Source organism: Vigna umbellata, chromosome 1, assembly GCF_029865625.1.
Source record: "Vigna umbellata cultivar VRB3 chromosome 1, Vumbellata_1.0, whole genome shotgun sequence".
Classification (NCBI taxonomy): Eukaryota; Viridiplantae; Streptophyta; class Magnoliopsida; order Fabales; family Fabaceae; genus Vigna; species Vigna umbellata.
This window is the reverse complement of record NC_142165.1, coordinates 107,592,218-107,606,732: the sequence shown is the minus strand read 5'-3', so window position 1 is coordinate 107,606,732 and position 14,515 is coordinate 107,592,218. Positions and strand designations below refer to the sequence as shown.

The 14,515-nt window shown below is 38.3% G+C and overlaps 1 protein-coding gene across 1 annotated transcript; it reads right to left on the bottom strand.

Moving 5' to 3' along the window:
• Window positions 1-663: 663 nt before the first annotated feature.
• LOC124825336 (mitochondrial thiamine diphosphate carrier 2-like) lies at window positions 664-4,914 on the bottom strand. The gene is made up of 8 exons (XM_047297939.2): window positions 4,727-4,914; window positions 4,473-4,625; window positions 4,252-4,380; window positions 4,028-4,139; window positions 3,493-3,620; window positions 2,159-2,311; window positions 1,367-1,504; window positions 664-1,167 (listed from the first exon to the last, which is right to left on the bottom strand). The coding sequence occupies exons 2-8, from the start codon at window positions 4,587-4,589 to the stop codon at window positions 949-951; spliced, it is 996 nt and encodes a 331-aa protein (XP_047153895.1). The 5' UTR covers window positions 4,590-4,625; window positions 4,727-4,914; the 3' UTR covers window positions 664-948.
• Window positions 4,915-14,515: the final 9,601 nt, after the last annotated feature.

Below are 14,515 nucleotides of genomic sequence, written 5' to 3'. Positions count from 1 at the left end.
TTTTAGATAATAAAACTGGAAAATGTATAACTATATGGTCTAAGTGTATTACTTTTTGTTCAAAGTAGGAATTGATAACTAGATGATTGTAGTTAAAATTAGAAAATTAAACTGAATGTATAGGATATACATTGATGAGTGAATAATTTTAATAAACTATACATTGAATTTAATTTTGCTAATTTTAAATAAAAGTAGAAATCATCAATTCCTACCTATAAACTTTCAACAAAATAATAATAAACTTAAATTATTTAACCATATACTTATACATTTTTCAATTATAAACTAAAATTCAAATTAAAAGTTAGTTTTTAGAAAATCATACCTTGTATAGTTTATTAATTTAGTATTTCATATCTTCATCAACACCAAAACCAGCCCGTAGTGAGCCATGAAACTCCACGAACTCCATTCAGTTTGTCAAATTGAGGTGTTAGGTTAAAATATAATCACTTGCCAGGTTACAACCAACCAATGATGCAAAAACACACTGATGGGATTGTTTATGAAAGGCAGAAGGATGAATCCTGGACATCAAATATCAATAATTGGAATCTTGGGGATTGCAGAAGGACATTATTAGCCTACAAAAATGACAAATTTGAGGATAGACTACTTTTGTCCAACAGAATTATCATAAAGAATAGGCACAGCATGGTCTCAACCTCGAAAACAAAAAGATATTCATTAACTATTACCGAATTTAACTACAAGACTACAATTAGGTTGAATCCAAACACCATTCGATTCTAGACAGGCTTTGCACCATCTTGGAAATATACATTTGGAATTCGATATCAGACGTAGACATCAAGAACAAATCTTTTCCATCTACAACTATCATTACAATGAATTAAATCCCTCACTTTCTTCCTACACTACGAGGGATCAATTTGTATATTGAAAAAGAATATAATTAATAACGGAAGAAAAAGTGGGGAAAAATCAACTAAAAGTGGACTCTAGCCAATCTGATGTCAACTCATAAGCAACAAATGTAACAGCACCAGCAGGTGCAGCTTTAACAGTCGATGGGATTATCCCCTTGTACAAACCAGCCCAACCCTCTAATCGCAATATCCGTTGCATGGCATCCAACATGTTCCTGTATGCACGATGCTCAACTCGAGCTCCATATCTTGGATGTCTTTGAAGCCCTTCAATCTGCAGCAAGAAAGAATGAAGATCCATTATTACAAATGACAATGACAGAATAACACAATGTCCAATTTTCTTTAACACCCTCTCCTTATGTATCCCCAAACTACAATTTTTAAGGTTGAGAGGCGAGGATATCTAAAACTAAGTTCTGAAATTGAACATCCAATCCCTGTAATGATCTTTAATATGTGTAGAGGTTTACCTGAAATCTTTTCTTGACGACATCAAGTGGATGACAGACAAGTTTGGCACATGTTCCAGCTGCTAACCCACAAAGGAAAAGCTGAAAACTAGAGATGTTGTCTTCTGGAGCAGCGTTCGAAAATCTATGATTCAAAGCCTACAATTTCACACCCGCAATACATTATATGTTAACAGGACCAAACACTACAATACAAAATTAAAGTAAACTAAACATTCATCAACTGCGTGAAGCTTTAAGACAAGCGGAAATAAACCAATAGTGACATAATTTCAAAAGTTAATTTTCTCTTCTGCTAATAATTCATCAACTTTAATCTGCAATATAATCAAAACGTCAACCTAACTACAGATGAGTTCTGCACACCACTAGTTTCTCATTCAAAATTGAAAATAGATTCTTTTTTGGACAACATTGAAAACAGTGTAGCAGCATTAATAGTGCAAATAATTCATCCAGTAAATGGCAGTAGTAATTCATACGCAGAGTCCACACTGAAAAGCAAGGCAACAGATAAAACAAGGATGAGACAAAATGTATATTGAAACTGAAAATGCACATATAGGGCAATCCTCAAAACTGAATCAGAGAATCGCATTCCACCGAGAAGCCTACAATATGAAGGAATAATATTACAAAGCATGGCAGACTGGATCATGCAGTGTCCATGGGAATCTACCATCTCACCACATTAGAGTTTCACAATAAACAAAGTATAACATCCAAAGAATGCAGAGAATAATCACGGCAACAAATACAGATGAGTTTTAAATAGAAGGACTGGAATTGTACCATGGCCCAACGCTTAAATGTATCATACGTGCCAAATTGTAGACCTGCATAAGGTATAATCTCCACTAGAGTAGGGGACAGTCCGGAATACAAGCCTTGGAATCCACGTGTACGAACAATATCAATGAATGCTGATCTCATGGTTGGATATACCTATAGCAGGATATTGGCAAATGCTTGTTACAAAAAAAAAAAAAACTTCAAAATGGACCAAAACAAGATCTTTATTTCCATACAAAGCAAAACAAAACAGCATAAAAACCATAAGCGTTTAGAGTTAATGAAATCATTAATGAAGATCTCATCTGCCACAAGTACTCAAAGGACCACCACAATGTTCATAGCAATCCTTAAACTGGAAACATACAATACTAGTATACCATGGGTTGATACTTGAGCCCATTTCATAACCAAGCTGAAGTCAAACTTAATAAGGTTCAAGGTATTCACCATAGTCCAGAGTGTATTATAACAAGATTCTATTGTGACTTATGGTCTGCAGCTGTCAATGATTCAGTATAATCAATGAAAGAGAATGGATGTTATAGTTTGCAAGGCATTCATCTCCAGGATTTTCCTTAACAATATATGAATAACCAATATGAGAAGGGATCAAATTACTCCAAAAGTAAATATAAAAGAGTTAATCCTCTTTCTTTTAATCTAACCGCATGAGATGGATTACCCATTACAACCATCAGACTAAATTCACTCTTTGGAGTAAATATATCCCTTAAAAAGTAGCTCTTGTCATTTAATTTGAGTTCCTTCCACTTGACATTTAATTTGATTTCCTTCCTCTGTTTCACATTAGTTAACAAGTGTGAAAAAGAAAACAATAAATGAGTGCGTAGATTTCTCACATTATCCACGAGAACAGAAAAATAAATACTTTAAAATTTCAAACTACAATATCTTGAGGAATATCAGATTTGATTTCTCTCCAATGTAGAGAGTATAAAGGTTGGTGTCTCCCAAGGCATTTGAACAATAGTGCATTTTAGAAGTATAGCATAACTTTGAGGTGGACACAACTCAAAACTAACAAAACTGTTGATAGAGCTCATTTGAAAATGAAGCATCCTCTAGCTCGCAACAAGCAACAGGAACAGATAAAACAAAAAAGTGATGTCAAAGAATAAACATTCAAGCCCAAAGAATGAAGTGCAGGCTCATCTTTATGATGGAGAAGATAAAAGCCTAAAGTTTAAGAACCAAATGAATATATTTAAAAAGAAGATCAATAATTTGCTTCACTCTACAGAACACTAACTAACATTACATAAATTTAGTTTGAATCTGTTTAATGAACTTAAAACTAATAATGCTTATACCTTCGGTTCACCCTGAGATGCTAATATGGTACGGAGAAGATCAAAGGGGTATGAACCTACTGTAGCTGCACACCCAGCTAATGCTCCACTGACATAGGAAAGATAAGGGCTCAAATTAATGTGATTCTCTGCACAAACAAAAAAGCAATCAATGAAAAAAACAAAATACTATAAATAAAAAATAAAGGACATCTTTTAGTATATAATAATTAAATAATTATATTTCTGAAGTGTGCAGAGTGTATGGCAATAGGCTTTAGCTAGCATTTATAGAGTACACACCGGTTAACTACAGACAGCACCCTCCTCCCCAAAAGAGCCTTAGGCAAAACAAATTGGTATAATTGAATAAGAGCCTTATGCAAAATAAATTGGTCTAAATGTATTCAGCAAATACCGCAACGAATTTAATAAAACTCCAGAAAAATTATTTCTATCGGTTGAGAATGTATTCAATTTAACACTAACACTGTAAAATAAAAGATAGTATTAGTGAAGACGCCGCATGGAGACCGTAAATTACAAAATAGAATACCTGTCTTTGAAGAGCCAGAGACAAAAGTCTTCAACTTATGTAAAACTGTAAACTGTATAGCTGTATACGGCATAACCATGAGCAATGCCGGGACATTTCCCCGCCAAAATCCCTGGAAAAAGGATAAGAAAAAAAAAAAGAAGCTTTTAGCTCCTAAACACGCACACAATGATAAACATAAAAGGGTAACAAAAATCGCAGGCTTTATTTATTGCTTCCTCTACCTGAACGCCTTCTTCTCTAAGAATATCCTTCGTTGCTTGAAACATGCCAGTATATTTTGATGGTGCAGACGCAGCTGCAGCCAAATCCTTACGTAGTAAAGCCCACGAAGATGTGGGCTCCAGTTGAACCTGTTATTTTGATTTCGAGCGTGAATAACACCACAATTAAATTGAAATAACCATTCCAACCAAAAAAAAACATAACACAGACACAAACAAACCTGGAATCGAATCTTTATAACATCGAGGGGCGAGGTAACAGTCCGTGATATTCCTCCGGAAATTGCTCCGGCCGAGGAATCAATCAAGGCACGCTTCAGTTTACTCGGTTCCTCCATTGCCGCAAATAGTCTCCTCCGTTTTAGGGCTACAACCTGCAACGGCTAATGAAATTAGGGTTTCTGAAAATCGGAGAGAAGTCGATAGAGAAATTAGGGTTTAGGATCTGTGCATGTGCAGAGAGAAGGAAAGGGACCTCGGGGAGATGGAGAAGAGAGCCGACATTGGAGACTAGAGAGAGAGAGATGAAGAGAGAGAAAGAGAGAGAGAGAGAGACGAACAGAGAAAACAAGTTTTCTATCCGATTGAGTCAGATTTGGCGGAGAAAGGCGCAGTTTATTTATAGAAAGAAATGAAGTAAATGATTGTTGAGTTTATGAGAACAAAATTTTGTTTTCAATTGACGAGAAATTATGGCATTTCAGCGTATTCTTTTTCTTTCTCAGTTTCAGATTCACCTATGTCCTACCCTATTGCTAAACCTTTCTCTCTTTTATTTTCCTTTTTTTTATTCACAAATCAATCTTTATCTTTATTATAATTACTATTATAATATATTATTATTAGTCAAAACACACTTTCTTTATAATTTTTGTTGCACTAAAAGTTATTTGTATGGACCAAAAAAATATCACCTAATTCGAATTTCTTTGATCTTTGATCTCGTTGATGATTTCAAGTTAATTGGTTACATCATGACAAAGTTACAATAAAATTTAACACAAAATTAAAAATAAGTTTTAAAATAGGAAAAATATTTTTTTCTTTAATAAATAATATTTCTTTTAGTAGATACTAGTTATAAGGTTATGTTTATAATTTTTTACGTCTGTATGAGGATTGGACTAAGTATTTGGTCCGTTCGAATTCAAAATCAAATAAATTTCAACGCAAATTCTCTCTTTTACATTAAATTGGTTTTCAAACTTTTTCCAAAAGAAAATTAAATATCTACACTCATGTATTATAGGTTGTAAGAAGACAAAATAGGTAGTTTAGAAACTTCTCTCTCAAATATCTGAAATTATCCTCTCTTTTTTTAGTTATATTTATATTATAGACGAATTGTCTTATTGTATTATATATTATGTTATATATACTTTCACACAATTCTTTAAAAATTAATTTTCTATGCGTTTAGTTTATAATAGGTGAGAGGAGTAACACTTAAAAAGAAAAAAAGAAAAAAACCAAAAAATTTATAAGAAAAAAAGTAAGAGAAAAAAACGAGGGTGGATTTAGAAAAAAGATAGTGGTGTGCTAAAGGAATGGTGGTCCTCCCTCACAATGTTTCCACCTTTAGTTGCCGCAAAGCAATTCCTCCATTGATTACCATTCAAGCTTTTTTCTCTCTTTTTTCGTCTTTATTCACGTCATCGTGTTTACTTTATACCTACCAATAAATAAATATATTAAAAAGGAAAATAAATAAAAAATCTAATTTAGAATTGAGATTTATTAACTTTTTTTTTATCGAACTTACAATTAACAACCTCAGCAAATTTTGAATATTTCACACCTAAAACATGTGAATATTATGGCAAAGTAATCTGATTTAACTAGCCTTTTTCAAACATATACAGTCTAACTCAAGTCTACACAACGAAGAATTCAATTCTAAACCTTATATAAAGTTTCAAATTACATTTTACATACCTAATTAATTACATCATGTAGCCTATTAACTTAATTGTTTCATTAAAAACATTACAATATATTAATGATAAAATATAATTAAATGTTATAAATATTATATAACCTTTTTCTTTTGTCTTAGTGTTTTTTATATTGTATATAACCTTTCTTTCATGTATTGTTTTGTTTTTCTGTTACTGTTATTTAATCCATTAATAGAAAAAAATTGTCGTCTTCAATTTATTTAATTTGTTTTAGATGGGCTGTTACCTTTTATATGAATTTTCTATGTTACCTGGACATTAAAACGAGTTATTATACTTAATGTGTTGTGATCTTAAAGTATATTTAAAAAATAAGAAAAGGATTCTGTCATTTTTTATTTGGGTTTTTAGTTTTTGTACTTTATATACATTCATCGATCCATATTAATTTAACTGTTCCAAAAATTAATAATTATATTTAATAGAATTAGATTGTAATTAGAACCATCTTAGTTAGAAATTGATAAAAAAAAATCATGCATCCAAGTTAAAAATATGGTTATTGATATATTTAAAACATATTTATTATAATATTAATTTTAATCAAATAACACTTAATTAGAATGTCTAAATAATAAAGAAAGTCTTAAGAAAGGAAACAATTTTAAGTCAACATTCGAACCATGTACTTTAAAAATGTTTTAGAATTGGGTTGATTCTGTTTTGAACCGTATTTACATACAAATATGAGAAAAATGATGATTAAATATTTATACATTTTCTCTGTTTCCTCGCACGCCACTGAGAATGTATTGTTCATATCCACTTGACTAATGCACTTTCACTGGTAAAAAAATTCTCTGCGAAGGAATATAAAACTTTTAAACAAATTAGTTAGAAATCTAAAAAGTTATGGCTAGTGTTCTAGTGGGGTTTGGAGGTCTCTCGCTAAAACATTCTTGGTAGTACTGAAGACTGGATGGACGTTGAAGACTGGACGGAAATTGCTCGCTTTCCCTCCCTTTTCTCCAAGTCGGGCGGACGGGCACCTGTCAAAGGCACTCCGACGCTCAAGTCAGTAAAATGACCGAGGTAGGCACCACAAATAAGGCATATGGTGTGCATAATGAGTAGTCTGTCCAGAAATCATACCAGAGACTCTTATTTATACTGGTTGTAATGGGCTTTTACCTTTTGTCGACCTAATGATGGCCCAATCACGCCTTAATCTTCATTAGGGGCTTTAATGAGCTATTATCGGCATAGATGATCGGCCGAGTGGTTGGTCAGCCTGGATGATCGGCATCATTATCATCATGCTCGGGCTTGGGGGGCTGATGTACTGCGCCACTAGGCCAACCACTCAGGCCGACCATCCAGGCCGACCAACCACCCGGCCGATCATCCAGGTCGATCATCCAGGCCAATCATCCATCAGGCCGACCATCCAAGCCGACCAAACACCCGACCGATCATCCAAGCCGATCATCCACCCGGTCGATCATCCAGGCTGATCATCCACCAGGCCAACGCCACAGGCTGATCATCCACCCGGCCGAATCATCCAAGCCAACCAACCACCCGGCTGATCATCCAGGTCGACCAACCACCCAACCGATCATCCAGGCCGACCATCCACCCGGCCGATCATCCAGGCCTATAATAGCTCATTAAAGTCCCTAATGAAGATTAAGGCGTGATTGGACCGTCATTAGGCCGACAAAAGCTAAAAACCCATTACAACCAGTATAAATAAGAGTCCCAAGTATGATTTCTGGACGACGTTGCTCATTATGCACACATGCATTATATGCGGTGCCAACCGTTCGGTCATTTTACTGACTTGAGCGTCGGAGTGCCTTTGACAGGTGTCTGTCCGCCTGGCTTGGAGAAGGAGGAGGGAGAGCGGGCAACGTCCGTCCGTCCGATCTTCAACGCCCATCCAGTCTTCAGTACGACCAAGAGTGTTTTAGCGGGGGACCTCCAAACCCTACCGGAACAAAGCTCAATTATGCAATGAATGGTAGAGTGTTAACAGATGATAGTCAACAATGTAGACAAAATAATTCAGAAAACACATCTATTAATTTGAATTTTGGAAATTAAAACCAGTAAGCCTATGAAAAAAAAGTCCTAATGTCTTCGTTCAAAGGGACTTTTCTTGGAAGCAACACATCACACCATGTAGCACTTTAATGTTTTCAGAGCTAGTTATGGCCACATCAACTCTTCATTCATCCCTGCGGAAATCCAGAGCAGAAATGGAAGACATTTCATCAATAATAAAGAGAGCTGAATATGAATCAACCATTGTAATGAGATATGAACCAATTTTGAATGCTATAATAACTACAAAATTAGTATATCATAATAGAATAAGTATCATAAGAAGTGTGTTCTGAATCATGTGGCCAGATTGAATTCATTAATAAAAAGGAAAATGAGAGGGTTGGCGTCTCTCCTCTGATAGGTATAAGTTGCCTTGATTTCGAGGATCAAGGAGCCTCCTAGAATTAACAGAGAAAGATGATGAAAATTCTTCTTTTCTTTCTATTCATTTCAAGTTTGGGTATTTAACAATGTTCACGTTACCAATGATTGGCTACCCGTGAATTGTGGAAACAGAAAGCATCAATAACAGAAAGTACAGCTCAGCAAATATAGTGAATACTGACAAAATAGAAAATACTAGAAATCTTTCTACTTGGTGATGTAGTCCTGGAGATAATTTGGCATATTGTGCTCCCTACTAGGCCTCTCTCTCATATTTCCTCTGTTGTCATTGCTAGGCCCATTCAACACATCAGAATTTGGGCCAGAGCCTATATTGCTATCAATACCCACCACTGCAAAAGGCACCTTGTCCTCAAGGTGATAATCAGAAATGAGATCCGTCCAAGGCTCCCAAGTTGTATCCTCAGGTGCAAGTCCCTTCCATTGGACTAAAACAAGCTTAGTAGGTGGTGAGGTAGAAGAGTCCATTTTGGTGTCCATAATTGCAAGTGGCTCGATAATAGGCTTGTTATCTAGTGCCAGAGGAGGCAAACTGGTAGGGGTAGTTGGAAGGGGGCCCTTGTGCAGCTTTAAAAGAGAGCAGTGAAACACAGGGTGAATTTTTGAACTCGGAGGAAGATCGAGTTGATAGGCGACAGGGCCGATGCGAGCAGTGATGCGGAAGGGACCGTAGTAGCGCTTGGTTAACTTCGGGGTGGTAGGGGAATGAAGAGATCGTTGACGATATGGTCGTAAACGAACATAAACCCAATCGTCGACTTGGAAAGAGATATCTCTGCGTTGACGATCTGCTATTGCTTTCATGGTCAGTTGTGCTTTCTCGAGCTTCGCACGCAACTGATCAAGAAGAACTTGGCGAGATGTAAGTAAGGAATCAACTGCCTCCACCGAAGAGGATCCTGTTAAATAAAAAGGAATAGAGGGAGGAGGTTTGCCAAAGGTAATATGGAAAGGAGAGGTCCCAGTAGCAGAGTGGATTGAAGTATTATAAGACCATTCAGCAAGGGAAATGTATTTGCCCCAGTGGGAAGGATGGTCGTGCACAAAAGAGCGGAGATACTGTTCCAAAATGCGATTGAGAACTTCAGTCTGCCCATCAGTTTCGGGATGGTACGATGTACTCATACGCAACTTTGTACCACATAAACGAAACAATTCACGCCAGAATCTGCTAATAAAAATCGGATCACGATCCGAAACCAGACTACGTGGGATGCCATGGTGCTTGCAAACCATGTCCATGAAGAGTTGGGCAACTTTAAATGCAGTGAAATGAGTGGGAAGAGTACCAAAATGAGCACCTTTAGAGAACCGATCAACAACCACAAGAATTACAGAATGGCCCAAGGAAGGAGGTAATCCAGTGATGAAATCTAAAGAAAGATCCTCCCAAGTGTCATGTGGAAGTGGTAGGGGCTGTAATAAACCAGCTGGTTTCTGAGTTTCATATTTGGTCTGCTGACAGATGGAACACTGAGAGACGAAAGTATGAACAATTGAACGCATACCTTTCCAAAAGAAGTTGCCCTGAATACGTGCCATAGTTTTGGATAGGCCCATATGACCCCCCAAGGGTGTAGTGTGGTATTCTTCCAAAAGAAGAGGGATAAAAGGATTGTCGTGATTTAACCATATCTTGCCATCATACAAGAGAAGATCATTATGAATACTGTAAAGAGGGAAAGAAGCAGGGTCGCGTCGCACCTTAGCCAACAGTGAAACAAAGTCAGGGCTGTCTTGAAGAGATTGGCGTAATCTATCCAAGAAAATGAAGCGAGGCATAGAAAGGATGAAAAAGTGACTCTGCACAGTATCAGTGGGGCGAGAAAGGGCATCCGCAACCACATTATGTTTGCCTGCTCTATACTGTATGGTATAGTCGTAACCCAACAACTTGGAAAGATAAACTTGCTGCTCAGGAGTCTGAATCAATTGGGACATTAGCTCCTTAAGACTACGGTGGTCCGTGAGGATAACAAAGGGATGGCCTAATAAGTATTGGCGCCATTTCTTCACAGCGGAGGTGATGGCATGTAATTCACGGACATAAGTGGAAGAACGAAGTAGTCTAGGGCAGAAGGGCTTGCTGAAGAATGCAATAGGATGATCATGTTGCATCAGGACGGCACCCATAGCAGAACCCGATGCATCGGTCTCAAGTTGAAAAGGGAGCTTGAAATTCGGAAGGGCCAGAACCGGGGCTTCGGTCATTGCCTTCTTGAGCTGATCAAAAGCGGATTGGGCAGCAGAGCACCAGTTGAAGCTATCTTTTTTTAATAAGGTTGTCAATGGAGCAGCGATAGAAGCGTATCCCTTGATGAAACGACGATAAAATCCTGTCAAACCAAGAAAGCCACGTAAAGCCTTTAAGGTTGTTGGGGAGGGCCATTGTACCATGGCTTGAATTTTTGAAGGATCAGCGGCCACCCCTTGTGCCGATACAATGTGGCCCAAATATTCAAGTTGCTGTTGAGCCAAAAGGCACTTGGAACCTTTGAGGAAAAATTGACCCTGAAGTAAGGTTTGAAAAGTGCGCTCCAGATGGTCTAAGTGGGCCTCCCAGGTGGTGCTATAAACCAAGATATCGTCGAAGAAAACGATGACGAATTTGCGAAGAAATGGCTTTAACAATTCATTCATAGTTGCTTGAAAAGTAGAGGGGGCGTTGCAAAGGCCGAAAGGCATGACCCGAAACTCGTAATGGCCCATGTGAGTGCGGAAAGCAGTTTTATGAATATCAGCCTCGTGCATTCGGATTTGATGGAATCCCTGGCGAAGATCCAACTTGGAGAACCACTTTGCACCACCTAATTCATCCAAAAGTTCATCAATAGTAGGTAAAGGAAATTTATCCTTCACAGAGATGGAATTTAGGGCTCGAAAGTCCACACAAAATCTCCAACTACCATCCTTTTTTTTAACAAGTAAGACCGGAGAGGAAAAAGGGCTGTGACTTGGTTGTATTAGCCCTGTGTGTAGGAGTTCCTCAATTTGTTTCTCAATCTCGCACTTTTGAAAATGAGGGTAGCGGTAAGGGCGCACCGTGACAGGAGAAGAGTGGGGCAAAAGATGTATATGATGGTCGGTTGGGCGTGTTGGGGGTAAAGAGGTGGGGGAAATGAAGAGTGATTGGTATTTGTGGAGTATAGAGGAGAGGTGGGGATGTGTGTGAGTAGGAAGGGTAACTGTAGATGGTTGAGATGGAAAATATGTGGGTGAAAGCTGGATATGGAAATAAGCTGCTGCAGAGTTGGTCTCGTAAATACGTTTGAGTTGAGGGGCGGAAATGTGTTGAGGTCCAGAAGGTGAGGTTGCACTTAATTCAACTGTACGGCCCTCTCTGTCGAAACGCATGGTCAACTGAGAATAGTCAGTCACTATTGGGCCCAAGGTTTTAAGCCATTGGATGCCCAATACTACATCTGCACCGCTGATGGGTAAAACATGAAGATCAACAGTGAAAATATGGCCCTGTATGGAAATTGGAACAGCCGAACAAAATTGGTGGCATTCAATAACACTACCATTGCCAACCATCACCTTTAGTGTGGGGGTGGGTTGCAGTGGTAAGTTAAGGAACTTAGCTACACGGTCTTGGATGAAGTTGTGAGTGCTGCCGCCATCCACAAGAATAGTTACTTGCTTCTTTGAAATGAGGCCCAAAAGACGAAGGGCTTCTGGTGCCGTTAAACCTGAAAGTGCATTGAAGCTAATTTGGGCTGAAGAGAGCTCATTGTGTATATCTTGGGCAAGGAGAGGATCCGGGTCAGGAGCTGCCAAAGAATCAGAAAGGGTAGTGTTATCAACCTCTGTTTCCTCCGCAACCAAAAGAAAGAAACGTGCCTTGCATTTGTGGCCAGGGTGGAACTTTTCGTCGCAGTTGTAACACAAGCCTTTCTCACGACGAGCTAACATTTCCTCATGAGAGAGCTTTTTGTAGTTGGTCTTGGAAGGAGTGGGTAGCAGAGGGGAGGAAGAGCGCCCCTGAGGCGGTGGCAGAGAAGTGGAAATCGGGGAGGGCTGAAACGAAAAGCGATTCCGGGGACCTTTTCTCAGGTCATGAAATTTATCTTCTTGCAACTTAGCCAAGGCAGCAGCCTGTGTAAAGGTTAGTGGTTGCAAAGCCAAAACCTCCCGTTTGATCTCAGGAGAAAGACCCGAAATAAAACAGCTTAACAAAAATGAAGGGGGAAGACCCACAACTCTACTAGCCAATCGTTCAAATTCAGTAAGGTAATCATTAACCGTACCGCTTTGTGTGAGCTTGAACAGAAGGCCACGAGGATCCTCATAGTAAGAAGGAGCAAAACGAGTTTCCAGGGCTTGAAGGAAATTGTGCCAAGACGGAATCAGGCCATTTTTGTGAACCCACTGGAACCAGCTGAGGGCGGCGCCGTCCATGTAAAAGGAAGCCACTTTGAGTCGATCCTCTTCGGGCGTAGAGTGGTACTCAAAGAATTGGGTGATCTTGAAGATCCAACCGGTAGCATCATGACCATCAAATCGGGGAACCTCGAGCTTCATGTGAGGTTTGAAGGAAGTTGAAGATGGTGAGGATGGGGATTGGGTTTGAGGGTTGATGATGTCGGTCTGGGAGAGGTGAGCAATGATGGAGTCGAGCTTGGTGTTGAGTTCATTTTGGGAGGTGGTGAGGGCGGACTGATTTTGGGTGAGGCGGAGAATTGCATCGTCAATGGTTTTAGAGCGTGTGTTGTGTTCGGCCATGGGAAGAGGAGCAATGAAAGCACCAAATTGATAGGTATAAGTTGCCTTGATTTCGAGGATCAAGGAGCCTCCTAGAATTAACAGAGAAAGATGATGAAAATTCTTCTTTTCTTTCTATTCATTTCAAGTTTGGGTATTTAACAATGTTCACGTTACCAATGATTGGCTACCCGTGAATTGTGGAAACAGAAAGCATCAATAACAGAAAGTACAGCTCAGCAAATATAGTGAATACTGACAAAATAGAAAATACTAGAAATCTTTCTACTTGGTGATGTAGTCCTGGAGATAATTTGGCATATTGTGCTCCCTACTAGGCCTCTCTCTCATATTTCCTCTGTTGTCATTGCTAGGCCCATTCAACACATCAGAATTTGGGCCAGAGCCTATATTGCTATCATCCTCGGAACTGTGAAAAATGTAGTGTAGCCTTGGATTAGTTGTCAAAGCACTCACTAGCCACTGCACTACTTTACAACCCAAAATTGTTTGTGAACTTATGGGTTGGATCCGGTTTCTGGCAATGAAGGTGAAAGGTCATGGGCCAACCTATAATGAGAAATATTAGTAATGTTACAGTGACACGATCTTTCAAATTTTTGGAAGTGAATTTGGTAAAAGTGATTGGTATATGGTCACAGCTCAGTACCGTTCCTATGTCCCCTGGCTCCATGACTTTTGGGCCAAGGATAATTATTAATGACATGCTTATTTTCATAATTTTGATAATTTTATATTAACTTCCAATCTCATTTATGTTAGGTGCAAAGTCCCTTTTTTTTCCTTTTGTCCCACACTTTGAACAAAAGATGTGAATGTACTCTGTAGATTTTCTGTAAAGAAAAGCTATATTATATCTGTCTATCTATCTAAGACTAAAAAGGTTAAAAGGAATTAGCTTTCTACGCATTGGTTCAAACTTCAAAGACTGAATCAATCATCCATATGCATCTGCTTCCAGCTTTCTACACATGCTTTCCTAACTAACTAAACCAGTGGTAAAAACAATCTGCAATCTGCAGCTTTCTACACATAATAATCTACTTTTTATTTGCTTGTAAGTTACTGAGTTGGGTTGCAATCTGCAACCAAACAAAGAAGAAAATCTGACATGATTGAGGAAATGT

Coding starts and splice junctions, on each gene's coding strand:
- LOC124825336 (XM_047297939.2), bottom strand. CDS start 4,589: ATGGAGGAACCGAGTAAACTGAAGCGTGCCTTGATTGATTCCTCGGCC. Junction 2,312..3,492: donor CATCTCAGGGTGAACCGAAG/GTATAAGCATTA, acceptor ATCCTGCTATAG/GTATATCCAACCATGAGATC. Junction 1,168..1,366: donor TCGTCAAGAAAAGATTTCAG/GTAAACCTCTAC, acceptor TTCTTGCTGCAG/ATTGAAGGGCTTCAAAGACA.